Here is a 27,525-nt window from a genome sequence, read left to right as displayed (position 1 = left end):
AACCTGATTGAACTTTGGTGCTACCTAAAATTACAACAAGGCAGATTGCTCCTGACTTTCAGGGCTCTTTGTCAGGGATCCGTTTGCTCCAGTTAAAGGATGGAGAACTTGTACATCAAGGCACGTATGAAACGGCTTGAATTCCAAGATAGAGGGCTGGGATTTTTTGGAGGGAGGGGAAGAAACTACATGAGCCAGGGAGGCTTTGTCTGCAAAAGTAACCAGCATCTTACGTTTTCACCAGACAAACTTTTTGCACATATAAGTACAATGAGTAAGAAAAATACACTGCTAGTTAGAAAGGGTTGGTGACCTGTTCCTTGCAGAACAGACGTTTTTCTCTTGCAATAGCAAGGGCCATGCATGACACTTGGAAACCAGTTCTGACTATAACATTGCACAGTTTTTATTTCTGGATTTGAGCAACTGAACATTTTTCATGAAAAGAGAATTTTTCAAGAGTCTGAAAGAAGCAAGTAGCTGGGGAAGAGTTAATATCAAGATCTCTCCTGTCCCCCCCTTTCTTCCCTTTGGTATCTTGTGCTTAGGAAAAAAAAATGGCCCATTTGCCCAAGAGCTGGTCTGTCCTTCTGCGGATGGTCGCAGCATGGTTGCTCTCCTTGAACGTTTCAAGTTCTTTCAGCCATCATCAGCAGTAGCTGCTGTCTCCGAGGCACTGTTAGGCCAGGCTGTTGTGTTGGTAGTACTTTGGGTTTTTAGCAGAACAGTCCTTCCAGTAGACTGGTCAGTGGCAAAAAGGTCCCGCTAAAGCAGGACTATTTACTTAGGCTGAGCTACCAGTTTCCTGCAGTTTCTCTAGGTGTTAAAAAGCAAACAGTTTCCCAAGAAGAAAGGTAAGAGAGAAGAGGGGACAGCGCTAAGGAGGAAGAGGCATCTGTATTGAGAAAACATTTGCTCTGGAAATAAGAACTGGAGGGGTGAAAAAATATGAACTGTCAGAAAAATAAGCTGGATATTTAAAAGATTGCATTGCTGATGCTAGTGTGTGCTTGTGGTCATCCTTGCTGGAGCAGAGACAGTGAGATACATTCAAGGAGTCAGAAAGAGATGCATATATTAAGGCAGTCTTAACATGTTAGCCACAGTCCCAGGCTAGCCCATCCCTACCTGTCTGGGAAATTACAGCATCCAGAAGCACGTTATTGTTTATGCTATTAGAAATCAGCTATAAAAATTGCTCAAAGTCTGTTCGAGCTCCAGACACCCCGGAGGCAGTAGCTTTTCATCCTAACCGTTCATAGTGCTATTCAGTATTGCCAGGGGTGAGCAAGAACACCAAGATAAGCCCTTCGCAAACCTTAGGTTAAGTTGCAGTCCTGCCTATGAACTTCCTGTCTGTAAGTAAAGAAATAATCTCATCTTATTCTCCAAAGAGCAGGGTGGGAATACGTTTTTTTTTTTTCTAAGTGGCTGGCCACAGTCCTGGAGTTGTCTTTGTTGACAAAGAACCTGGCTGATTTTGTGGCACTCTGTTAGCAGTCAAGGATTTGATAGAGAGGATCCAGTTTCAGAGCTGAGCAAAGTCTTGAGGCGTGCAAAGTCGTTGCCTGATAACTAGAGGATCCCAACTGGGTGTTTTGAGCGAGCAACGAGACAGCTGTTGGAACTGGAGATGGCTTTTGAAACCATGGTCCTGTATTATAAAGAGTATGTCTCTTCTGTTGTATTACAGTCGAATCTAAAGCCCTTGATTTATTTGGGATCGGGTTGCCTGTTAGAGAAGCACCTGGAAGCTGTTCAACCATATCTCCTGATGAGCCCATTCATGGATTTTGGTAATTAGGTGTTGGGCAGAAAATAGAGTTTTAGACAACTTGTAAGAGGGTTCTGTAGAACAGAAGGTTTCATATCACCAGCACAGCCCGGGCAATTCTGTTTTCAGCTGCGTCCCTGAAGGACCTGGGAGCCAGACTGAATGGTTGGGCAGCTCCTGCTTTTGCAGGGAGAACTCATTTTCTTCGCCAATTGTTCCCAAGAGAAGGGTAGACAGTGCCATTGCTCCGGGCCTCTGACAAGCAGAAAGAGGTTTGGTTCCTGCCAGGCACGTCCAGACAGGCAGAGCCGTGTGGGTGTGCAGCGCACGGCCTCGCTGCTCTGCCGAAAAGACCATTTGTGGTTAGGCTGCAGCGCTCACGAGCAATTAGTAAGTTTTGCTTATGCGACTTATTTTGGTCTTTTCTGTAAGTTACTGACAACCACAATGCCGTGGTTAAAGAGAAATTTGCTCGTTAAAGAGAAAATAGACCCTCTCCTAACGGAGACACTTTGCTGTTTAAGCCCAAAGATCTTCCCTGGACCCCTGGAAATAGGGGCTGGTCGTAAAAACACAGCTATATTAACCCTGCCGAGAGGTGGTTAGACATTAGTTGTGCAGGGTCAGTCTCACAGCTTTTCCTAAAGCGATGCTATGATTAGAGAAAGAAAGGAGGGAGAGAAAGGGGAGCCCAAGGCAGCCGGGCTCGGGCAGGGCTGAAAGCCCCGTCACGGCTCGGCAGCTGCCGGTGCCCGTGGGATGCAGGCAGGGCTGACGGGCATCGCAGCCCGCCTGAGCTCCCTGCGGTGGTGATCACGTTATTTTTTCCTTGATAAGAAAGTGAAACTCTGTGCTGAGCTCCTCTTTTACACAAATACGGGAAGGAGGAAAGAGGCATAGGCTGACTGGGGCGTCCTTGGGTGGTAAATGCTCACACGTGTCTGTGAATCAGGGGCTCGTGTGGATTAGGTGGAACTGGAATGAATCTTGTGAAGAGAAGGTCAAGGTTGGATATTCATGCCCCTTTTTTAAACTCTCCTTCTCTCCATCCTCCCACCCTTCCGTTTTGTGCAATACTGGCATTGCTTTTCACCCCCTGAAGCACATCTTAAATCTGTCTGGATTAAGCAGGTTGCCTGAGCCCGTACCAGTAGCAGGTCACCAGCCAGGCAGCTCCCCTCCGGCTGCGCACGTAGATACAGACTGAAATCTGAGAGTAAGAGACATGCGTGTGATTCCCCCCGCGCACCCCCCCGCCCCGCCACTCGCCCCATTGAGATTCATGTTTACTTATGGAGGTAAGCATCCAGCCACAGGTCTCCAGATTTCTTTAGGGACCTGCGGAAAGAAAACGAAGAGAAGTTTGGCTTGTGAATCCTCCCTCTGTTGTTTTGTTCCTACAAAAAAGCCTGTTACTGAATTTGAAGGTGAATCCTTAGGACACCGAATGTCTTTCCCCAGTAGAGCAGATATAGCAAGAAGAGCTACGTATTTCGCTCTTTAGACCCCCAAAGTGACCAGTTTGAGCCTCAGTGAGCAAGAACTCCACCTGATGCCCACTGTGCTATCTGTAGTCCCTCTGGCCTTGAATAAAGAGCAGAGGAGAATGGCCCAGGCTCACCACATTGCACCGCTGGAGGAGCTTCCCCACTTCCCCCCAGCAATTCTCACGCAGGATTTCCCATCTGCATCAGCACAAATACTATGTGACAGATCTGAGCTGCTTTGGGCCCAAAAGTCCTCCAACGAACAGAATGTGGTCTGGAGGCTGGAAATTATAGCTTTATATGGTTTACGGGAGATGATGCTGCTATCGGGAGGGCAAGTAATTGCTGAGATGGTTTCTGAGAACTTGTGTGGGGACATGGGCACTGTGTGGTGGGGTGCTGGGTCTCAGCCTTGCATGCATTTCCCTGTGCTGACTGGATGAGAGGACCAAAGGAGGTTTTGAACCAGTTTTCAGCCCTTCTGCACGTTGGGGCCAATTTGCTTTAATTTGCATTTGCTTAGAATGGCTTGAGAGTGGAGATCCCTGGCCTGCAGAATACTTTCTCATGTTCCCTGTCATGAATTATTCCCCTTGGAGTAACTGAGACAGAAACGTCAACCCCGAGTCTGCCTGACAAGGACTGTTAGACTAGGCTTCAACTACGCCTATAGGGAATAGCCCTTTGCTGCTGGCAGGGCTCAAATGGGAAACAGCGTGGGCTGGAACCTGACTCATTCCCCTTTGATTCATCTCACTTTGCAGCCTGAAGATACGCTGCCAGCTCCCGAAAGCAAGAATCATCAGCTGTCAGAAAAGCATTTAAAAAGGTATTATAAAAAAGGTCCTATTCGATCAGGTTAGTACCCATCTAAATGCTAAGTATTCGGTACGTTGATAGCAGCGCTCTGGCTGCAGAAGCTGCTCTGGGGGACAGTTGCTTCTTCCCCCATGACGTAGCGAAGCAGTTTCCCATCTCTTGTCGCCTGGCGTTAGTCCACTAAATCAGCGGAGCTGTGTCATTTCTGCTGTGGGTCAACATTGCTGTAGTGTTCCTTGGGCTGCGATGTGAAGATTATTAACCCAGTGACACCAGATTACAACATATTGACGTGGTATTTCTGAAGGGTCTATAGTGTCCCGAATTCTCTCTATTAGGAAATACGGGATGTTCACGGAACAATGAATTGCAAGCTGCAGATGACACTAGAAGGACCTTACCCAACGATGTCTACAAATGCTTTTCCAAGAGGCTTCTCTTCATATTGGACTCCATACTTGGCACATAATGACTTCACCAAAGGTTTCACCTTCCAGAAATTGTGCCGTGGCATTGTTGGAAACAGGCTTGAATAGAGAAAGAGAAAACACCTGAGAAAACTCTAAAGACTAACCTCAAGGGATGGGTATCTCTGTCTGCCTCCTCATTAGGGCTAATTATTAATGCCTTCTCCTCAAGCTGTACAAGCAGATAAAAGAAAGCGGACACAGAGGGGTGTCCATGCTTTACGGTCCTCTGTCTCAAGGAGACTTGTCAAAACTGAACGCATTGATTTCCTATCTCTGGAAGCTCATGGAATAGCGAAGCAGGTAAGGAAGAACTTGGCATCACCTTGCCCTGTGCTGCTCAATGGAGGTTTCCTAAGCTGACTTCCAAACCAGTCAGCGTTACCCTAAACACCGTCTCTTTTACATTTTGTATTGTCCCTGGCAACAGACTGTCCATATGGCCCTGGTTTTAATATCTTTCCTGGAACCTGGCACCCAGCAGCGTACACAGTCCCACAGCCGTCCCATGCTATAAAACACTGACGTGCTTTTAGTCAGGGAGAGGAAATTTCTGAAATGGATACTCAAGTACTTAGCTTAGGGTATGAGTCCATAGCCATTGTAACTGGTAGATTCGTATCACTGACTCCTAATTAAACCCCAAATTAAAATAGTGAGAGTGAAAGCTGAAGTATTTGGTAGCGAGAGAGAGAGATGCCACGCCTGCAGTAGAAGCAGACTATGACCCCCAGTACTCTGGGGCTCTCTTTCCTTGCCGTTCGGTAGTGCTCCACGGATCCTGCCCCATCCCACACATCTGCCTTTAGCAGACTTTCCCTCGCCTCGAGCCCAGCGTTGTGACAACCCGGTAATGGCCAAATGATTCTGTTCCCATACTCACTGGTGCTCGATTTGAAAATTCAGGTGCCCGGTGAACCAGTCGTTGAAGAAGGACTGCTCGATATTGCAAGTGGCTGCCACCTGTGAAGGCGAGAAAGCAGCTGTGAAGATTAAGTGGAGTCTCACCCTAAAACCAGAACGAAGCTGCTCGTGCCTGTGGCAGGGGCTGGTACGTGTCTTACTGCACTGAGCTGTCAGAGCGCGGAAGACGGCCGTGCCGAGATAGCTGGCTGCAGCAAGGGGGGCTTTAGTCCTCCTTCAGGGCTTACTGTCAACTGGGGCGCTGGCCGCGTCTCGGTGGTAAAGGGGACAACAGAAGGAGGCAGTTTGTGGACGTTAGGTGACAAGCCACATAGCAGTCCAAGTATAGACTCCTAATTCTCAGCCCTTCCCGATGGAGATGAGATGGTTAACAGCACCAGGGTGGAAAGGGGGGAGGAAAAATGCATGGAGACAGAAAGCCTGCTTTCCCCATCCCATCTAGTTATTGCCCAGTTTGCCTTAAGTGCAAGATCTGAATATTCTGGAACTATTTCTTAGCTACTCTTGCTATTAATGATGGTAAAATTAGGTAGTCTTTCTTAAAATCCTCTTACACTCTGAACTGGCTAAGCTGTGGTTTCTGCACGGTAACCGTAGGAGATACGCTCTCCTCACCCCCCCACGATGCATCGTAAAACCACACCAGTGTCAGAGAGGCTTATCTCCCCCTATCGTACACACGTGTTCGCTCTCTCCCCCACCTCTCTCTTTTTTGTAATCCCCCTCCCCAAATCTCTCACAACCTCTCTCTGTCTACAAATTCCAGTTGCATAAAGTGCTTAAGCACAAGCTTCAGGCGAACATCTGAATACTCCTGTGACTTCAGTGAATCTATTCACATGCTTAATTTAAAACAAATGCTTAGGTGCTTTCCCGAATAGTGCTTTTAGCGTTTCTTTTTTTTTCAGTGCTTTAGTGTTTTTAGCAGAAGGGAAAGAAATTGACTGTCAGACTTTGAAAGCTCTCCTTCAAGGCCCCATTAACAACTACAAATACTAATTATACTAATTAACACGTGAGATGATTTCTTCTCTCAGCTCAGTTATACCAAATTCATACAGCCAGTGTCAAAGTTGCTCTCATTATCCTCTAGATCTGAAGAGGACTTGGACCACTGTAAACGAGGTATCCTTTCATTCGTCTGACCAGGCATTAAAAAGATTTAGAAAGCAGCTGGTTTTCGTTTCAGTCCTTATTACTGAAATGTAAACTTTAGAAATATATTGAGCTCTCTCTTCGGCTTTGATTGTCATTGGGGCTCTTCTATTTGCTCACATGTATATGCCAGCCCACCCCACACAGGAAAGCCAAATCATGCTTCTTCAACCTGATACTGCCTCAAATCTGAAAGAACAAAATATCACCTTTTGATTGTCAAATTAATTACAGAAGTTTGGACTTCCATGTCTTGACCCAGCACTACTGCTCTGGGGAGAACATCTTTATGGGAGGGATCATGGACAAAGACTGGATCCCATTACCTGGGCATAGTGGTAACCCCCCCGCTCCTTGAGTACATTTCTAATCCCTTTTGGGGTAAGTCAGGAGTATTCTTTCCCCTCCCGGTTACCTGAGAGCTAAGCCAGTCTCTGTGCTTCTCACAATCAATTTCCATTGGAATGTGATTCATCTGGGAGACCCACACAAACCAGTGACTCTCCAGAAACCTTCAAAACCAAACAGGCAAAAACCATGACAATTTATAGTGCAGACCGGGATAAGCAGAGTGGGGGATAAGGCAGCAGCAGGAGACACAAGGTGCAAAGAGAGTATTTCTCCGAGGTACGGAAGTAAAGACCTCTCTTTCTATGGAAACCAGAGAGAATCACTTCTGTGATGAATTTCCCTTCCCCTCTTTATACCTCTGGGACTAAGGCAATTGATTAAATGTAAGGAGGACATCCTGCTGGGCTATCCCTCTCCCTCTTCCTCAGAAGTGGATTGACTTCTCATGCTACTTTTGCCTTTCGGTAAGTAAAGATGATCCGACTCCCTGAAAAAAAATCAAGCCCCGATTTAGAAATTCTCAGAACTGTTTTCGTCTTTCCCATTGCTTGCTGGATAGACATTAATTTCAAAATTCACCTGCCCATTGGTGTTACCTTTCTGGGTGTCAAGCTTAGCGCACTGGTGCTCCCACCTTCCCTTTGCTCTCCCAGTATGTTTACCATAAGACTCTGGGCTGGGTATTGCTTTAGAGCGGCTTGTTTATTGCTTATGGTATATAGCCGCATTTTTAGCACCTATACAATAGTCTACAGAAATGCACTTTCTTCTCTCGATTTACCCAAAGTAGTTTCTCTATGCTGAGACTTAGGTGTATGTTGACAAGGTAGTTGTCCAGAAGCATCCTTGTTCTAGTCTTTAGGCTTGTTTTCTGAAAGAGCAGATGATCTGAATTTGCACTTTTGCCGTTCTTCTTACTTTTAGCTTAATCAAAATATGAAAGTTTTGGAAACAATAGGTCGGTTGTCGTAAGTTTTTCAGCTTGATTTCAGACCGAAAAGGTTGGCTAGGCACTTACACAAATGTGTGTCTTTTGAATGTCCTGTGTTCCTTAGGTCGAAAGTGTTTTGAAACTATGAAAACTTAAGTCATGAAGGTTTTTGTACATCTGTTGCCATTTCTTTTTACTCAGAAAATGACATTTTTTTAGAAAATGTTTTTCACTGTGATGAAATGTTTTCCGCAAACTAATGCTGACTGTGGGACTGAGTGCCACCCTTTGGTATTAGCCAGAAGAGTTGCAGCTATTGCGTGCAGGATAGAAATTCACAAATCCCTCTCGTGAACAGAAATTCCCGATAGAAAGCGTGAATTCAGCGCTGCCATCTGGAACACTGTAACCACGCAGTGTCTGAGCATCCCAAGCCCTGCCATGCCTGATTCATTTTGGCAGCTCATGCTTGTAGTTCATGTTTTTAGGTCTCTCGCCGAACTCTCCATCCATCAGTCAAGCAGCAGTTGGCTGATTAATACTGCTTCTGTACTAAGAGCAGCACATCATGGAGCCTGGTAATGATAAGGGGCCAGAAGACCAGTCAAAATGAAGAGACAGAAGCAGCACTTCCCCATGGACTGAAGGAGGTCAGACTGGAGGGTAGGGGTAGGAACACTTTGATTCGTGGTGTGAAACAGCTTTCTGAGGTCCAAACCTCTGTGTCGAAGGAATGATGTGTGCATGTATGTACAGGCCATGCATCTTCCACGCCGGGAGAAGTGGTGAGCATTTCACTTACAGGGGAAGCACGTACGGTGCTCAGGAGGGCTCATGAATTACCTTCCCGGTAAGCTGGGAAGAGCGTGGCCTGAGGCACTCTGGAAGGGTCCAGCCTTGACCAAAGTGGAAAAAATGCATAAATGTGTTGGGATCGGGCAGCGTGTGAGAACAGGGAACGAGGAAAGAAAGGAGAATCCTAGCTGGACCATCACAAGGGCAGGGGAAGATGCTGAGCACCAGAACCATCTCTGCTGAGGGGAGGTAGAACTGGGAGACGATCCGAGGTAAGTGAAGCAGTGGGGATACCCAAGATAACACCCAGTGAGGTCAGAGCCGAGACTTGGTTCGTCTGGCACTGGAGGGAGGGGAGAGCAGCGGGGAGACCCTTTATCTCCTACCTGACAAAAGTGAGGAGAGACAGGGATCCCACAACGCCATAGAATGGGATGTATGTGATGAAGTAGCGCATGTAGTAGCTGATGGCCCAGGCTAGGTCCTAGGGGAAGAGAGAGGACATTAGGCATCACTTTGCCTATCTCATGTAACGTGTCCTTGCTGGTGATGTTAGGGACGCTGGGTAATTAATACGCAATTAATTAAGCAAAGTGCGATCCCTGCCCACTGGCCTCCCTCCTTACTCAAATGTGATTTCTTACGAGCCAGCCGGACCCCATAAAGATTGAGGGAACGTTTCACTCACCACCCAGAACCTGCGCCTGATCATGGTCGAGATGATTTGGATTTGGAAATACACAGGGATGAGCAGAGGCGGGAAGACTGCAAAGCAAAGGGAAGTGTTTTGGCCATCAGAGGGGTGGAAAGGCGTGCGATGTGCGCGTGAGCCAGTGACTTAGGAATGTTTCTAGGGAAAGTCTGCCTAGCCCTGGTGAGAGAGGTGAGGTGCTGGTGATGGGGGGTGTGAAGAAAGGCTTTCTGTGAAGAAAGGCTCTGCTTCACACCCATTCATCTTGACTTATCAAAGAGCATTCACAGCATCACAGAATCATTAAGGTTGGAAAAGACCTCTAAGATCATCGAGTCCAACCGTCAACCCAACACACCATGCCCACTAAACCATGTCCCTAAGCGCCTCATCTACACGTCTTTTAAATACCTCCAGGGATGGGGACTCAACCACTTCCCTGGGCAGCCTGTTCCAAGGCCTGACCACTTTTTCAGTAAAGAAATTTTTCCTAATGTCCAATCGAATCAGCACAACCATGCTGGCAATGCTCAAGATGCTTGGATATCATTGAGAATATACTGAACTGATTTTGGGACCTGCACAGGGGTTGGTGGTCCTGAGGAAGGGAAGGATGAGTTGAGAGTTAAGGAGTTGCTCTGCTAACACAGTAGGGGCTGGAAATGTCAACTGGCATTTAGGGAAAAAGGAAGAGTGCAGGGCAGGTACTCACTGAGGAAGAAGTACTCGTGCTGGTGGTTGTAAGGCAGGTACTTCAGCTTCTTCTTGCCATACTGCAGGGGACAGAGGAGAAAGCTCAGGCTTGGATTATGACACTCACGTGTAAGAGAAGATTTCCTGCAATACTTTATTTATTGTCTGGGAGTTTTGACTAAATTCCCACACCAGTAAAGGTAAAAAGTGTTTTGGTATGGTTAAATATCTTGACTTTGCAATTGTGCTAGGTGTAAATTCCTTTTTAAAGTCTTCTGGCTTGATATTCAGATAATGTCTTTTTACTTGAGAGCCCGATGGCATTTTAATGCATTTCTCCACCTTCTGCCATGCCTGTGGCTGTACTAAGAGCTGCTATCATCTCCGTCGTTACCAATACAAATGTGATAGGCATCAAGTCTGACCTTTGGTAAGTCCCTACACGGGATGCCCGTGCAAGACAATGGTGCTTGGGTAGTCTTCCATGCAAAATGTCCCAACCATTGATCCTTTTTGACTTCTGCAGCCGTCAGCCCCCATGAACTCCTGCCATTAGCCAGGTCTTGTAAGAGCTTACTTTGCCAACAGTGGGAAAACTAGCGTCGTCCTTAGCTGTTCCTGCAGCAGGTCACACAGACGTGCTTAAATCTGTAATGTCGTGTCACTAGCCTGACATGTAAGCGATAGGAAGATAGAGTGCTGTCATTGAGAGCTATTCTGCACCGATTCCTGTGTTACTATGGCCCACCTACAAAGAGCAGATGCAGAGAATTTTCTCCAAACAAAGGTTTGGACCTTGGATTGTCACATTTTTGCAGGTGCCCGTTTCTTTTCAGTGAAAAGAGGGAGCCAAGAGCACCCGGTCTCCTAACCTCATCTCCTCGGTGAAATACCTAGAGCTCTACAGAAGTGTCTTTTTTGAGCTCCAGGAGTGTTCACACAAGGAGCTAATGCACGGAGAACCTGGATTGCTGTGAACTTGCATTTTTGATTCTAGCAGAGCAACTTCCCAATGAAGGTAAGTCTTGTAGCACCAACAGATCAGCCACACTAGTCACTCTGGTCTGAGCTCTGAAAGGCTGTGTGCTTAGCATCATCTGGAAAAGGATTATATACAAATGTGAAAGAATATTGGGATAGACTGATGCTGGCCTAACAGTTCAGACATTTTGTAGGATGGAGATCCAGTTTTCCTTGTTGTCATAAATGTTTACATTCTTGGTTTTCCCTTTAAGTGGAAGAACCACGGTCTGCTTTTACAGCCAGTTATCAAGCACAAGATTTTCCAATGGGTTGTACCCACACATTTAAGAGTGTGATACTGATTTACATCTTCTAGATAATGGCTTTTTTATACCCCAGGAGAAGGCTTTCATTTTAATCATACATAAGAGCCCTTCTGCCTCTTGAAAATTCTGTGTGTGCAAGACATCCTCTATACGTGTCCATATACCAGCATGTATGTCCCCTACATGTGTCTGTTGCTTTCTCAGCAGTATAAAAGCTGGCTGAGAAGCCATTAATGTTTTCATGTTGTATTCCTCTGTGTTGTACTTGCTGCAGCTGTTTCTTTGTTTGTTTTCTTTGGTTTGTTTTTTGTTTTTAAACCTAGAAATCCTTGTTCCATTGTAAGAAAGAGAAGGATGGTACAGGGTTTATGTCCTTTGTGTAGGTTTTTATACAATAGACAGTAAATATTTTGGCTCTAGGACAGATTGAATTAAACTACCTTAACATAGCCTGTTATTTCACGTGCAGCATAACAGTACATAGTTAATGGAAGAAAGTATTGCTTATGCAATATCCGCTCAACTGCATGGGAGAGGCTGCAGTGGAGAGGACCTTGTACAGATTGTCTGGAGCACAGCTGGACTGACTAACGCTGGAAGGTATTTTCTGTGGAAACGGAAGATCAGTTTTGAAATGTTCTTGATGAACTACTGAGGAACACCATATTTTCTCCTCGTGTTGATATTTCAAGCCAGCAGGATGAAGTTTTCTTTAATGACTTTCTACTTTCTTTCCAGTCCTATCTTGATTGATTTTCCCAAGCTTCCCCAAAACACTTTTCCCTGTGGTCAATATGGGAAATGGATAGGGAATTACACAGTCCATCTTGCTCTGCAGCCCAAGGTTTGGGAGGGTGTGAGGACCAAACTCCTATCAGACAACATAGATAGAAGAAATCCCTGGATGAAGTATTTACTTTTTTAGTATTCCTGGAAGCCCTGATCTTTATGAGTCCCTTCCAACTTGAGATATTCTATGATTCTATGAAGTCTTGACTGTGTAATTCAGGTCTACCAATACTAGCCAACTCCTGGTTTTGCACAAGCATTCTCTGAAGCCCTTTAGAACAGTGGTTTTCCACGTTTTACCCACTTTGCCTTACCTCAACAGGCTGTGTATCTCCAAGGACAAAAACATGCAGCATGTTCACATCTGGGTCCTTCTTGAATATGTTGGGCTTGGCATGGTGCTGGAAGTGACGATGGTTCCACCAGTTTGCAGAGGCACCCTGGGCAGATACAAGAACAGGGAGTTCATCCATGGAAAAGTACAGTTCCTCTAACGGTAGGATTACTTTCACTTTTACACACTAACACAGTGCAACTCTGCTTATGGCCAAACCGTTATTTGCTTTTGAAACAGCAATAAGCAGTAAGTGGCTAAGCTGGTTTCAGAGGGATGATTTGCCCTCGCTAAGGATCATCCATATCGAAAGAACAGGGAATAAATACACTTTGAGTGAGTTGCATGTTACCCTGTCTTCCCACATAGAATCATTAAGGTTGGAAAAGACCTCTAAGATCATCGAGAATGTGAAGTCGGTATTAGTAGCTGGATGCTGGGCTGTTTCCTCTTGCTGCCTTACTGATTATTATACTGGTTTCCCTCTAGTGCCTGTGCCTGTGAGGAACCAGGCAAGACAAAGTGGGTTTGGGAGAATGGGCAAAGCTATGTCCCACCCTCTATCAGTTCCTACTACGGGTGGATGCTGAAATGCCTGCAGTGCACTGGACTTTGCCCAGGGTAGAAGTTCTGAAGGCATCTTGAATGGATGGGATGTAGCAGGATGGGACATTTGAAAAATACTATATCTTAGTGGAGGGCATGGTGAAAATACGACAGGATGTTAAAATAGGGTTTTATGCAATTTAATAAGCTTTGTCCTCAGCTGCTATAAATTGGTGCAGTTCCACTGAAGCCTGTGGAACTGCTGTGTTCTCTAACAGCTATGGTTACGCTCTCTTATCTCTTCTGCACAACAGCTCCATGTGCAATGGTCACTAACTTCTCCTCCGTGCATCTGCTCGCTGTGGAATGGCTTTGAGCTGCAGTTTCCTACTTTGACATAGTCAAAGTGACAGCAGCTGTTTCCTCAGTGCCCTGGGTCCATAATGTCCTTTACCTTCAGGTGTCCAATGACAAACTTGTGGACGATGTGGTTCCAGGAAGACTTCTTAAAGACAGAGAGGTGTCCAAAATCATGTTGCAGCCACCCTGCCTGGGCCTGGGATGAAGGGAAATAAAGTCGTTAGAAAGCTGTTTGAAATCAAAGTTAAGCACAAGAGGAAATGGAGATAGAAGGGAAGTTGTGAGTGTGAGGAAGAGGCGGAATTAACTGAAGTGAAACGGTGAAGATCTCGTTCTGGAGGGGAACATAGAATCATTCAGGTTGGAAAAGACCCTTAAGATCATCGAGTCCAACCATAAACCTATCACTACCAAGTCCACCAATACGTGGAAGGAAAGGCCAAAGAGGGTGAGAGCCACAATCAGCAGTGGGTAGGGGTGGCCAGAAGGCACCACAGTGGCAGGTAAGTTGTGAATATTTTTCACTGGTATGAACGTTCTGCACTGGTAATTAATCTAATATGAAAAGGTCAGCGCACACTGGCCTTCTCCTGAGTGATTTGCGTAGCCAGTATGCTCTTGCCTTCTACTTCTCACCTGGGATGTTGTAAGGATGCAGGCGAGGATGAGAGTTGTGATCCAGCCAGTACCAAAGTATGAAACCAATACCCAGGCCAAAACTTCCATTGCAATGATATGGCCCAAGTAAAGAGAGAAGAACAAAGGATTTGCTCTGAACAAGTTCATGTCCTCTGCTGTCTTCCTCAGGGTCCGGAAATCCTCCACCAGCTGGGACTGCAAAATAGACATGCAAGACACCGTATGCAGCTTCTAAGTAACTCTGAATGTGTCTGAGGAAGGAAGGCCAACTTCCATCCTAAGGACCCTGGCTGTTTCTTGCGTTGGTTGGCTACTCCAGAAGTAAGGAAGGACCTGCCTCCATATTCACACTAGCTTTTCATAGCACTTTTCTATGAATAAACGTCCTGGCTGGTCGGAGCCCAAGTCCCGACCTTTTGCACCTTGAGCTAGGAGAGTAATTCAAGCCTGCGGCTGTGAATCAGCGGCACTACCTGGTTGAGAGTTACACCAGCTGATGACTCTCGTCTGAATGAGCTTTAAAAGTATTAAAGAGGCAGCTGGAGAAGGAGATAATTCAGTCCTGTGACTTATGCATAATTCCAGAGCTCTGATTGTGAGCACCCAATATCAGAGCACCCGCTGCCTATTTAATATGTGAGTCAGCTACCGTGCAATCATTCATGAAGAGCATTCCCGGGTTAGTGCGGGTTAGCGTCGTCTCCTCTATTGTGAGCGATACAGATATTTCATAATCATGGCCAGCCACAAACAACAGGACAGGATTGAGTTTCGTGGCGAAAGCTAGTCACGCCATACACTCTGCCTGAATAATGAATGAACGGACTGTCTGGGAGGGATACAGAGCTGCCCCGAGGATGCGGGGTGGAAAAGGGACTTGCTGGGTTGCGGCTCCTTAAGCATAGCCACCGAAATGTGGCATCTGGGTCACCTCACCCATAGGTGCCTACTGCTCGTGCCATGCATGGCGCAAATACGGCTGCTCTCCAGAGCTTTCCTGGTACTGGGCTCTGCAGGACAAGCCAGTTTGAGTCTCAAAGAGGTATTTCCCTGGGAGTTAATCAGTCAAAGGGAGCTGCGGAGCAAACAGTGAAAGAGAGCCAAGTCTTGTTGAGGTGGTGAGCAACTTGTTTGGAAGTCTTTTCAGACTTCTTTGCCCACTCCTCTCCTTCCCCCATAACAGGCAAGCGATGACATGTGTTTAGAGCTTGGCCAACGGAGAAGGAATAGCAGAAGGGACACCGGTCACAAGAATTGGTGTGCATTTCTCAGTCCACATGTCTCAGTTCACGTTTCCCTTCAGTATGGGATCAGCCCAGCCTGGGCACCTGGAATGGGCAGCTAGAAATGGGACATGATTACCACAGACAGAGCTGTTGGTGGCTCTGTGGGAAAGGTAAGGCTTGTACAGCCAGAATGTGTCGCCTCTCTCCCACACACATTTTGGTCTATACTGGGATGTGCACATTGGTACGTGGAGATGTTCAGATACTGAGTATTCTCCCCCTCTGGAGCTGCCTGTAGTGAAGAGACCTTTATAATGGGTCTGCCTCTGACCTGGAGGACATCCCAAGAGGAAAAAAATGGTGGAATATACCCGTCATAAACCCCAGCTCAGAAACAAATACTCACGTTTTTATCTCGGTCCTGGCTAGGTTCCCCTGGAGCAAGCTCTCCAATAAGTAATGGCTTGAGAAACTTTTGCACCAAGGTGGGATTGATATGGAAGGCCTGGAATGCATCCTGGAATGGAAATACGAGTAACTGTGTGAGATTCAGGAGTAAGCTGTTGCTTTCTGCTCATTGTGTCATTCCCGTCCATCTCCAGCACTGTCCTCTGCAGTCGTCCCCCCCAAGTTACTGTGAAAGAGGGGTGCCAGACCGCCTTCCACCTCTGTGATGGCAGTTCAGTGCAGCACTTCTACTAGAGGCTGAGGAATTTGCTTGTCTAGTAGGAAACGAATGGTGAGATCTGGGATGCTAGCTAGACATATGGTGAAAGGCACGTCAAGAAATTTTTTCTAAGCAACTAAATACCTAAATCCTGTTAATTCCCTTAGAAGGTAGGCAGAGGGGAATTTGTGCAAATCCCCGCTAGGATATAAATACCCTCTGAAAGTCTGCTGCCTGGAGGCAATTCAAGAGAGGGGGTGACTGTGGTGATTGAACCTGGCCATGACTGCGAATTCAAAAAATAGTACTGGATGTTTTGGCCAGACCTGCAGGTCCCACCACTAACACAGCTGAGGAAAAAGTGGTGACTTTTCATTTTGGAGACGGCCTTTCTCTTCTTGTTCTGTAAGATGAGTAACTGAATGCTACTTTAATTCTTCTTTATTCTAGAACTGTATTCTAGATATATAGGCAATTCTATCTCCATGCAAGTCCAAGTAAAATGTCTTAGAAAGGAGCCAACCCAAAACCTCGGTTGTATCCCAGAACTTTAAGCAATTGCTTTAAAGTGCTTGCTATCAAACTTTGCAGTGGCTAGGACCCATTCTAAAAAGCACTTACACCAAAAAGCAACTTTATTCATTACTCTGAAATATGCTAAGGAGTTCAACAGTCTTGAAGAGCTGACAGTCATCAATACATGTGATAAGACTTCTTGTCATTTCTACTGTGCTGTGGTATACGGTTGCTTGTCCCTATAAGAGGCCCATTAATCTTCTGCGAGACTGCTTGCATATTTTCTATTCAGTACCTGCCCTGAATGTTGGGTACATTTTACTGAAGTCTCTCAACATAATAAATAGCTCGTTAAGTTACAGCAGCAGAAGCTAATTGAGGGATGAAACTTGTGAAGTTTCTAAGGCTGGGAAAGCAGGAAACCCAGCTGGAATAATATTTTTCTTACATATTTTCAAGACGACTTCTAATATGGAAGGACAATGCCTTGTTTGTAGAGTCTTTTTGATCCTGGCATTTTTGAGTTTGCCTGGCTCTTCTTTTTTCTATACTCCTTCCCCTTTCCACATGTTTTATGCATACTTCACCCTCTCTGGTGTTATCCTCACAGCCCATCGGAGGTTAAGAAATACTGTCCTCTCCCTTCTACAGAGGGGATGATCCTCTGAAGGACTGACTTGCCCAAGGTTACAACTGGTAGCAGACCAGCCTGAAGCCTTTTTTACTACTGCTTCAGTTATTGTAGCATTTTCACCTCTTGGACCCGTAAATGTGTCACCGAAATGCTAAGTCTGGTTGCTAGTTTCCTTCCCTGGTACAATTTGCAGGTGATGTGAAAGAGGAGAGAAGAGCAGAATGAGTGGGGAAGCGAATAGCTGACTGTACCTGCTGCAGGGCTTTGCAATTTTGGGTGAAAAAAGGGGAAGAAGGAGAAAGAGGGAGAAGGTGAACACATAAGAAGCATTAAAGAATGTTGACTCTGTATTATTTAAACTAATGGGGAAAAAAAGTCTTTGGAGGTCCGACCGGGTACCGCCTGATCGCCGTGCTGGAGATCTCGCTGATTTGGGTTGTGTTAACTGGCGGGTGACTCAGAACAGCAGCTTCTGCCTGACCGCCTAGAAGGTATTTTTGTCTACCTGGGGCTTCCCTGCCAGTAGCCTGTTTTCTAAACGTGGTTATAAATGCTCTGTCATGACTTTTCCAGGGAGAGCTCTCCTCTGCCTCTGAACTTAATAGCCTCACTTCTTTCTGGATGGGATGAAAAGAAACCGTTGGAACTGGTCAGAAATGCAGTCACGCCTGTCAAAACACAGTTGTGACTCAAAACGACACTACCTAGCTTCCACTCCACTGCTATCGCAAGCCTATGCCATGAAGGAAATACTGGCAGCAGGCAAGTTTTACCTTCACTGAGAAGTAATACACATATATGTCATTAGCATATGTAGAGAATGGCTTTTTCCGTACAGCCTGCAAGCAGGAGAGGGAACAACATCTCCTGAATACTCTTACCGTCATCAGACAGAAAGCTACAGTGATGGAAGGATTGGGTTTTTATTAGCTATATCTCATGCACCTCCTTTACTAATAGGTCCTGAATGTAAGATAGTACCTGAATTTTGGAATTGTCCTCAGTTCTGTACTAGAGGAGATAAAAAGCAAAAGGCAGAAGATAGTCTCTGGGAAGTGCCTTGTGATATTTATACCTGACCTCCCAACTTTGTGGTCTACTGGCCAAATAAGCTGAAGTGTCTTATGGGAAGTGAGCGCACGGGAATTATTCCAGCTGCTTTTGGTGAAAAAAGCTTCCTATTATTGAGGTATGAACTATACCTGAGCATTTGAAGTGCTTAGTGCAGTCAGTACAAGGATGTTCTCTCACACCCTTGAACATCTCTGAAACAGAGGGACTGCAAGGTGCCCTTGCACACTCCTGCCTTCATTTTCTGAAGGCAACTGCGCATGATTGTGGTACCAGAACAGGTTGTCCCAGACTAGTCTGCTGTCTCAGCATGTTAAAGTATGGCTAAAATGAACGAAATCTCAGTGTTGTTAGAACCTGTAGGGGAAATTCATGCCTAAGCTAGCCTGGGCACTCCTAACCTGACTGGCATGAGCTGAGCGTGCTGCACATAACAGCTGCTGTGGAAGCTTCTCAGCCATCTTGAAGGCATCCTGGGATGAATTAGCTCACATCACCAAGCAGGGTATCTTTAGGTGTGGAGTTCAGTGAGCCTGTCAGCGGGCAGCTCGTGGCAGATGGATACACACGGTCCTCTAGAGGATTGGTCCAAGATGAATGGACAAGATGCTGAGGTTCCTTTGGTGCATGTTTGCTGGACTGGAGGTCCTAACTACGGGTGACGCTAAGGAGAATCTGAGAAAGATGGAAGTCATGTAAGAACTAGGGATGTAAGCATGTTAAACTGAATTTTTATCATTGCTTTTTCCTCCTCCTAAACTCTTGCAGTTGTGATATCTTGCAACACAGAATGAAACTTGTTAGTTAAGTCTTGTCAGGGTCAAGGCCAAGGCTTTCTCACCCTGAACGAGCGAGAGATTTTTTGGCAGTAAACTGTCATTCACCACAGGGAAGCGGGAAACCAGATGCCAATTCTGCTTTAGTGCTCAGAGCGGTGATGAACAATTTCAGAGCCTTCTGAAGAAGGCCATGTAAGTAAGGCCATGCCTTCATGGAGCGTGCTCTGGGTATAGTGGGATGCAACGTACCCTGGGGAGCAGGTGGGGAGGGGGGAGGAGGACCAGCAGTAGCAGAATCACAAACCTGTGTTTCAGTCTCCCCTGCAAAGATTCGAGACAATCGCAATAGCAGATGCTTTTTGGTATCTGGTGGAGACACTGGAGTTAAGTTCCTGGGGATAGGAGTTAAACTCCTCCGGTTTCAGCAGGCCTGAGTTTAAGCAGCTGAAAGTAAAACCTGGCCCATCTTTTTGGTGGAAAAAGCTATTCATTCAGAGGATTTATTGGGAGGGGACAGGAACACCAAAACGCATCTCAGTGCTTCGAGGTAAAGATTGGAAGATAACCGCAGACCGCAGGCAAATGGAGACTGATGGAAAGGAAATTGTTAGTAATTCTTGCCAATTAATTCTGCCACATACAGATCCTCCTTCTTGCTAAGGTGTTAAGAGCCGTGGGAGACGAACAGTTAATGTTACAGCTTGGGCTCTCCTGCCGCTCACCATGCACATACTCGCTTACCATGCACATACTCGGAAAAGCTCTGAGGCAGTTTAAATTTTATTAACTATGGGCTAATGCCCTGGGGAGGGAACATGCTCTCTGGATGCACTTCTGAAGAAGGCGGCTTTGAGGGAGACTGCAGATAACAGTCTCTGAGGCAATTTGTTCCTTTTTCAAGTTTTTTGTTTGTTTGTTTTTGTTGGGTTTTGGTTTTTTTTTTTAAGTTGCTGAAACATGAGAGGTAGCTGAAACCAGCTATGAAGTGCAGGAGCAACTGTAGCAGCAGCAAATGGTTTTCTTTTTTTTTTTTTTTTTTTTTTTCTGTGGAAACCTGTAACTAAATTCTCTAGAGAATTCTATCCTGGGGAAAAAACTAAAAAGCTCCTTGTTTTAAAGCCTCAAGCTCACCCTCCTCACAGAAGCAACTTTGAAACACAGACTGGCCTCTCGTTAACCCCTTCTTGTGCTTGGCTGCTGTGACTCTGCATGTCAGAAGCTACACACTGAAGAGGGGAAGACTTGGGACACTTTGCTCGTGAATTCAGAGCTTCTGCCAGGCACAGCACAAACAAGAAACAAAGACAAAACAGCAGGACTTAAGCAGAGCCCGGCAATCTCTACCAACCAATCTTCCAGATGCTGCGAATTGCCATGGCTCAACGGAGTTGATTGCCAAGGAGTTGCATGAATTTGGACCAACCTTTTCGCTCCTAAAAGTGGCGAAAGAGATGAGCTGGGTGTTAGAGAGATGGGGGGAGAGAGGCAGACAGCTGGCTGCAGAAAAGCTGGCCCACTTCTCAGTAACCACCAGGAAGGCAAGGACCTGTCAGAGGTTGCTGATGAGAGCTGGGAGGCAGCCGCGTGTGTGTCCGTGCGTGGGTCCTTACCGTGGCATCTTCGCCGGCGCAGTGGCTGATCACTCGTTGACCCCCCGGGTGTCTGTTTGCCCACTTGGTGACATTATAAACCTTTCGCTCTATCACCAGCCACTTGTCCGTCCTCAGGTTGTGCTTCTGGATCTCCTCCCAGGTGTAGAAGCGGATCTGCGCCTCCGGCTCCCCCGACTCCCCTCCTTTCTCACCCCTTTTCCCCATGGGGCCACTGGCTTCTTTGTCTTCTTGCCAAAAGGGGGGAACCCTTCTTAGGGAGGAGGAAGAGCTTTTCTTGCGTGATTTAACTCAGTTGATCCCCTCTTCTCTCCCTTCGCTCATGTCCTCCCTTCCCTTTGTCTCTCGCTGCCTGGCCCTTGCGATCGCTCCGCTCGGTCTCTTGCTCGGAAGTGCCCCCTAGGCTGGTTTTCCCCGAGCTGATGCACTTTCTCCTCGCACAGAGACCTGTTTTGTGGGAAGCTCGACCCCTTCCACCTCCCGCCAGCATCCTCCTCCCCCCGCCAGCATCCTCCTCCCCCCGCCAGCATCCTCCTCCCCCCGCCAGCATCCTCCTTCCCCCCCCCAGTATCCTCCTCCCCCACAGCATCCTCCTCCATTCAGTACCGGTGAGGTTTCCACAGGGATCAGCAGAGCTCCTGCACCAATCCCGGCCCTCCCGGCGCCGAGCTGGTCCCTGCCATTGGCCCTGCGCGATCTTTCGAAGCCAAAAGCCGGCTGCCGGCCAGGCCGGCCCGCTCCCCCCCGCAGCGGGGCCCGCGGGACGGGGGGCGCGGGCATCCCCCTCTCCTCCTCCTCGTTCTTAATTTCTTTCCCTCGGGGTTTTGGCTCCTGCTTTAAAAAGCTTCCCCGCGCCCCCCCCCCCCCCCCCGGTTTTTTCCCCTCCCCCCCCCCTTTTTTTCTTTTTTTTCCCTTTTTTTCTTTTTTTTCCCTTTTTTTTCCTTTTTTCCCTTCTTTTTTCTTTTTTTTCCTTTTTCCCTTTTCCTTTTTCCCTTTTCCTTTTTCCCTTTTCCTTTTTCCTCTTTTACCCCTTTTTACCCCTTTTTATCCTTTTTTCCCCTTTTTTTCCCTTTTTTTCCTTTTTCATTTTTTCCCTTTTTTCCCCCTTTTTCCCTTTCCACTCCCTTCCCCCTCCTTTTCCCCTCTCCCCCCTTTTTTCTCCTTTTTCTCCCCCTTTTTACCTTTTTCCCCTTCCCCCCTCCACCCCCCCCTTTTTTCCCCCCAGAATTTCATCTTATATCTTAGTGGTGGTCTTAAAAAGGAGATTTTGGTATTCTGCCTGAAATTAGCACTGTTTTGCTCTATTTTGTCATGCTGAATTACCAACTCAATGGCTGCCAGACTTAACAGTTTCCTTTTGTCACAAGGAGAGCTGCTTGGCAGCAGGCTCAGCTATAGATCTCCTGCTTCGGTCAATGCTTCTATGAACAGGTGGAACAGTGCCATCTTTTCTTTGCTGTGGGGCATTTTATAATAAAATAATCCATGTTGTTAGGTTATGCAAGGTGTTGTGGTGCAAAGGCATAAACAATGGAAGAGCATTTTCTCTGCTACCTTTCTTATGTCTGAAGGTGTCTGGCCGCTCTCCAGGGTAAGGCAGTTGTGATCCACAGCTTTCCTGGTGACAGATACCTTTTCTAGTGACCATTTTGCATCAATAAGTGGAAGGCCTATTAATCCTTTCTGTAGAGGCACTGGCTGATTCTAAGCAGTTTTGAGATACAAACGTTTTAGGGTACAGACTGCACTCCCTAAGTTACAGCATTCTGTTGCATGATCAAATCTTAGGATTGGAGCAACACTGGCTTCCAGGAGCTCAGACCTGTATTTGTCCCGTCTTTCAATAGCACTGTGTTCTGACCTGGTCTGGAAAAGCAGGGGAAGCAACCCACGTGGTTAACCACCAAATGTTTTAATTCACAGTGCTTATTTGCTCTCTAACCAACTATCGTATCTTGTTGCTGAAGGGATAGGAGACCACCTCCTTCAGGGAAAGCAAGAAGTGCCTCCAGTCCTGGTGCTGTTGTGCTTCTGTCCAGCCCCAGCCACAGTTTAGAGCAGGCACAGACAAGAGTGCTCTGTTTTTGCCCGCTGCCATTAGCCTGAAGGAGCTGACAACAGTGAATATCTAAAAAATTCTTGCTCCTCTCCTTTTCTCTACCCACGCTCCCTCCGTAGGCAAAAGGAACGGAGACTGAAGTGAAAGAACGTGCAGCACTTCCATACCGGTGAGAATCACTTGGGGCTGCCTTTGTGCCAAGGCATGCTATAGGTTTCCTCTCTTTCTGGTCTTATTGCTGCACAAGGACTTCAGCCTATTAAACAGTCTTTTCCTGTGGTGTGGGGTGACGAAAGACAGAAATGAGAGGAATGTTTTCCTAAGGCTTGCTAATTTTATTTAGTTTGGTTCAAAATAGCCCGCTGACAAGGATAATAATAAATGTCAGCAAGACACTACGTTAAGGTGGACCTGAAGCTCATTCCTTGTGATGTGGGAAAAGCTTACCATGACAGTTTCTGTGTCGAGTTCTTTGAATTTCAGGATTTTAATCCTATAGGCGTGTCTGCATAGCACGTTGGATGCTTCAACCGTTGTAATGCTAAGGGTGTTCCCTCTGCAGCCTGCCTTTCCCTTGTAACCACACACCTGGAGGCATTTGTCCTGCTGCTTTTACTGTGGTATCCAAGTGCCCTTATCCCCAGGGCCTTGCCCAGGTGCGTTCTGATGTGTTTTGCTGTCTGTTATGTCTGGTTTCTCCTAAAAATTTATTACCATGGGTAAGTGAAACATCCTTTCTTAACCTGTTTTTTTACTCTTTGCCTCGTAGCTTTTAGTTTATAACTTTAAAGCCTACTGGATAATACAGTAGATAAATAATTCACATGTCCAATAAATATTACTCAGTAACATACATGCAGGAACTTGTACATTACATGTGCATGGAGCATGCAACTCCTGCACCTCATCAAGTGTGCTCCAGTCAGTGCTAACAACATCTCAGGCAGGAGCAACCAGTAACGAGTTTAAGTGGATTTTGGTGAAAACTCTATTGTTACTCTTGGAAAATTGCTCTGTGGACTCCCTGCTCCACTGGAGAGGATGCCCAGAAGAGGACAATTGTCTGGAAGACCCCATTGCTTCTGTTCCTGGGCTGGTCACTGGGAAGATGTTTTTCCTTCTCTCTTTATTTCTCTCTTTCTCTCCTTGTGTTGGTGTGAAAGTCACGGACCCTTGTCATGAACATACGTCCCTGCTTTTTTTTTTTTTCAGGTCATCACTTCTCCACCTTTTGCGGATCTTTTTGTAAGAATGCACAATCAAGGAAGGTGAACAGGAGGAGTGTAGGGTAGATAACATGGCAGAATATGTTTAATTTAGGTGCAATTCTGAGACACCTCTAATTTGTTTTTTCTTTGATCCTGTTGCATGATGTATCTATTGATACTCTGCTTTTCTGCTTGTAAGTGTAGTGTCATTTTGCTATGCATTATTTGAATTTTCAGGCTACAGCTCTGAAGCAAGGGCTCTAACTATGAAAGTCAGGCTCTTCTAAGCTTTTTTTGTTAAGAAATACTCTAGTACTGTCCCCACACCAGACCTCGGTGTTGGTCGTGCTGGTCTGGTGGAGAGAAAGTGGAGAGAGCTGCTTTCAGCTCTGGGATTCCAACTGTAGAAGAAAATCCCAAGGGAAATCAGGCTGGCTGTCAAATCTGTATTGACTGGCTCTGCATGGCAATAAACTGCTGCTTTGATTTGTTATCCCCTAAAGATTTCCCAGTGAGAGGTCCATGTTTAGTGAATTTAAACTTCTGCACTATAGATCTTTCCCAGTCATCTTTGTGGAATCCCTACACGGTGGCTCATGGGCTCCAAGCACTCTGCGGACCTCAGTTTGAAAATCATTGCACATAAAGATCTATTATTGCTTTTCAACTGTAATTTATAGCATCTCTGTTGGGTTATGTGAATTACTTCAACATTTCCGCTTCTGGTAGCAGTTCAGAACAAAGACCCAGCAGCATCTCTTGCTCTGTTGCTTCTGCAGAGTAAAATCATTTGCAACTGTAAATTGGTGAATCCTAATATTTTCCTGTTAATAGCAGCAGAAGATCTGGTTCTCTAGATTCGGTGACTGTGCTGAGAGGGACAGTAGCTCTGCTTTGAGTCTGGAGGTTGTACTGTAGCCCTCCAGAGGTCCTTTGCAAATGATATTAATTTATAATTCTATATAGAAGAAGATTGCAAAGCTAAAGAACATAGAGATGTCTAAGAAGATGGAGAGGGCCACTGGGCGACACAGAGGAAGGAATAAGAGAACACACTACAATTGATTATCTCAGGGTGCATTTCTTCAAGCTTCACTAATGATATTTTGCTGTTAGAAAGTAGGGGGGATCCACTGCAAAGCCCGATTTTATGAAAGGAAATTAATTTGCAAATTCATGAAATATTTTCACTTGTTCAGTGTTCTAATTGAAGCTTGTGTCCCCTATGTCCACAACTAGACTCAAAGCCATGACTTCTTTTGACTTGTAGAGATAAAGATAGGTATTACTGGTAACTCACAGTATTATCTGATGGTCATAGTCTATCAGGTGACTGCTCCACAGAAGGAATGTATTCGTGTTATTGAAATTGGTGGTTATTTTGTATACAAGCTTTATCAGTCAGCCCATGGAAGTTCATACCTCAGAGCTGATGACTTTAAGCCGTGGATAATCTACGCAGGGCTGGCTACATATGCAAACGCTGGGCTTGGATGGTGTGTTTGCCTGAGCAAGTATTGATGAAATGATCTGGCAAGGAAGTGGGTGCATTTTGGAATCGGCTCTTGTACCTGTTAGATGGACATAGACGTAAAGTCTGGATTATTACACAATCGAGAATTGTGTAATAACTTAATGACAAGTCATTGAAAGGTGCCTATCAAAAAAAGCCCAGCGCTATCATCTTCTTGCAGCACAGCCTGTAAAGCTGTCAAGGTTTTATGCGGCATTTGCTCTAGGTTTTGTTTGGCTCCTGGGGCACAAACCAGCCACGGCAACGAAAGAACAGACTCTCTTCCGTGGCCAAGTAGGTGAAAGGCTGCATCTGTTGCACGGTGTAGCTTTAATGGCACTGTAAGGGACATAAAAGCCCTGAGTTTAATCGGGTAGTCACAAGATGGGGGGAAAAAAAGGTGAGAAACACGACAGGAAAGAAAGCATGGAGAAGGGGATATAGAGAAGTGCAAAGTGGAAGAGTTTTTGTAGGGGGCACACCTAGAAGGGGTATGTCTGCTCTTCAGGGTAATGTAGAAATACATAAGGTAACCTGAGTAAGTGAAGGACATCTTGCTGGGTTAGTGTGGAATGGGGAAAAAGCAGCGCAAATCGGTAGTTATCTTTACCAAGACCTTTTAAAAGTGTTTTAAAAATTTAGTAGAAAACACAATTTTTGTGTCTGTTTTCTCATCCCTTTATGGAGTTTTATGTAGAAATTGGTAAGATCAGATAAGATTCTTTTGATCTGCCTTTCAGAAAGGATTAGAGTCTCCATCAATACCTGGAGGATGACTTTGATACCAGACCCTGGCACCAGCACATGGAAATGCCCTGCAGCTGTGCGGTAGTCCTCATGGATGCGGGGAAAATCCTCCTTTTTCCCCGGTTTAAAGAGCATGAGATCCATCACCGGCCACTCGGTAAGGCCGGAGGGCTCCGCGGCAGGTGGGAAAAGGAGGCGGCAGGAGAGAGCAGTGAGCAGGGGTGTGGGAGGGACATGGAGCAGGGACGGGAAGGGGAAGAAGGGGATGGGCTAAGGCAGAAAGCGGGAACTGAGGATATTGGGAGAAAAATAGAGTGAAGATCAGATTTAGCTGCATCTTTAGACTTTCAGCTATCTTTCCTTACTCTGCCAAGGAAAACTACATGTAAGGAGAGAAAGGACCCCAGGCTTTCCCTCCCTTTCACTAGAAGGAAAGGCTGAGGAGCTCTGACCTTGGGTTGAGATGAGCGAATAATAAATTCAAACATAGCGGGAAACAACTAAATGACATCCTGACTGGGCTGGGGAAGGGGGTGCTGGAGCATGGGGCCGACGTGAGGGAACCCAACGGTTAGGTAGGGATGCTGTTGCAGCAGCTCTTTAAGAACAAAAGTAAACTTCTCCTCCATCCCTTAAGGGCAGACATAAACTCTTCTTTCTTTCTGTCTCTCCCCTGAAACAAGTTTCTAGTGCTTGAGAAGCAATCAGCTAACGGCTTTGAGGAGGAAACGTCCTTGTCCATCACTGTACAGAAAGATGGGTGCATGAAGGATGATGTGGTTCTGCATATTATCAAGATATATGATTCTGCACCAAAGGAAGCTGATTCAAGCAGAAAGACACCCAAGACGCTGAAGTAACGAGCAGTAATTTATCCAAAGGTAAGCAATAACTACCATGTATTTCAATGCATGAAGACTGGATCCTTGGCTTGGGCTTTCAGGATGGAGTATTCTTCCCCTGAAGAAAGAAAAGTAATAATCAGTTCCATGAGGATACCATGGCTTTCAAAAGAAGAAGAAACTGCACCTTCTTTGAGCATCTCGAAACTTATGTGTACCCACAAGGAAAACTCCATTTGCCTTTTTCAAGAGAAGGGAAAGACCTTTTTCCTCATGTTAATATTTAAAAATGGGATCCCAGGCTATAATAAAATATTTCGACCTCATTTCTATCTGGAAAGTCGCTTGGGTATGGTGCTTCCATTTTCAAAACCATTTAGGCACCTTAAACTATGTTGTTCTTAGGTCAATATGAAGCCCTCAAGAAGGTTGGCTTGTTAATAATACAGTTTCTCAGAGACAGTGCTCCCAGTTCAGAGTTTAAATGCCCCCTACCAAGACATCTGGCTGCTATTGTCTCCTCATTGCCTTTTGTTCTTCTGCCAGCCACCAAGAAAGTTTTTTAAGAGCAGATATTTATACTGCACTTTGTAAAACAGCGCTGTGACC

General features: G+C 45.9%; 1 protein-coding gene and 2 long non-coding RNA genes across 3 annotated transcripts; 2 read left to right on the top strand and 1 right to left on the bottom strand.

The window, feature by feature from the left end:
• Nucleotides 1-381: 381 nt before the first annotated feature.
• LOC142088256 (acyl-CoA 6-desaturase-like) lies at nucleotides 382-21,049 on the bottom strand. Its single transcript, XM_075163423.1, has 12 exons — nucleotides 20,548-21,049; nucleotides 15,677-15,787; nucleotides 14,042-14,239; nucleotides 13,500-13,601; nucleotides 12,480-12,605; nucleotides 10,107-10,167; nucleotides 9,392-9,468; nucleotides 9,090-9,187; nucleotides 7,042-7,138; nucleotides 5,431-5,510; nucleotides 4,482-4,607; nucleotides 382-3,112 (listed from the first exon to the last, which is right to left on the bottom strand). Exons 1-12 carry the CDS (start codon nucleotides 20,752-20,754, stop codon nucleotides 3,061-3,063), a joined length of 1,335 nt encoding a protein of 444 aa, XP_075019524.1. The 5' UTR covers nucleotides 20,755-21,049; the 3' UTR covers nucleotides 382-3,060.
• Nucleotides 1,698-11,191, top strand: LOC142088262 (uncharacterized). The gene is made up of 7 exons (XR_012675809.1): nucleotides 1,698-1,796; nucleotides 1,904-2,164; nucleotides 4,026-4,850; nucleotides 5,454-5,598; nucleotides 6,565-7,441; nucleotides 8,033-8,975; nucleotides 9,355-11,191. It is a non-coding gene; the product is annotated as an uncharacterized LOC142088262 (long non-coding RNA).
• On the top strand, nucleotides 19,258-27,315 carry LOC142088264 (uncharacterized). The gene is made up of 3 exons (XR_012675812.1): nucleotides 19,258-20,689; nucleotides 26,068-26,231; nucleotides 26,758-27,315. It is a non-coding gene; the product is annotated as an uncharacterized LOC142088264 (long non-coding RNA).
• The last annotated feature ends 210 nt before the right edge of the window (nucleotides 27,316-27,525 follow it).

This window comes from Calonectris borealis, chromosome 14, assembly GCF_964195595.1.
Source record: "Calonectris borealis chromosome 14, bCalBor7.hap1.2, whole genome shotgun sequence".
NCBI classification, from domain to species: Eukaryota; Metazoa; Chordata; class Aves; order Procellariiformes; family Procellariidae; genus Calonectris; species Calonectris borealis.
Note: the sequence above shows the minus strand (reverse complement) of the source record. Positions and strands in the feature narration are given on the sequence as shown.

What these genes read in the sequence shown, in the direction of transcription:
- LOC142088256 (XM_075163423.1), bottom strand. Translation starts at nt 20,754, where the DNA reads ATGGGGAAAAGGGGTGAGAAAGGAGGGGAGTCGGGGGAGCCGGAGGCG. An exon ending in GCCAGGACCGAGATAAAAAC is followed by an intron (nt 14,240 to 15,676) that starts GTGAGTATTTGT and finishes TCTATTTTGCAG; the next exon opens with TCCCAGCTGGTGGAGGATTT. An exon ending in TCAGGCGCAGGTTCTGGGTG is followed by an intron (nt 9,188 to 9,391) that starts GTGAGTGAAACG and finishes CTCTTCCCCTAG; the next exon opens with GACCTAGCCTGGGCCATCAG.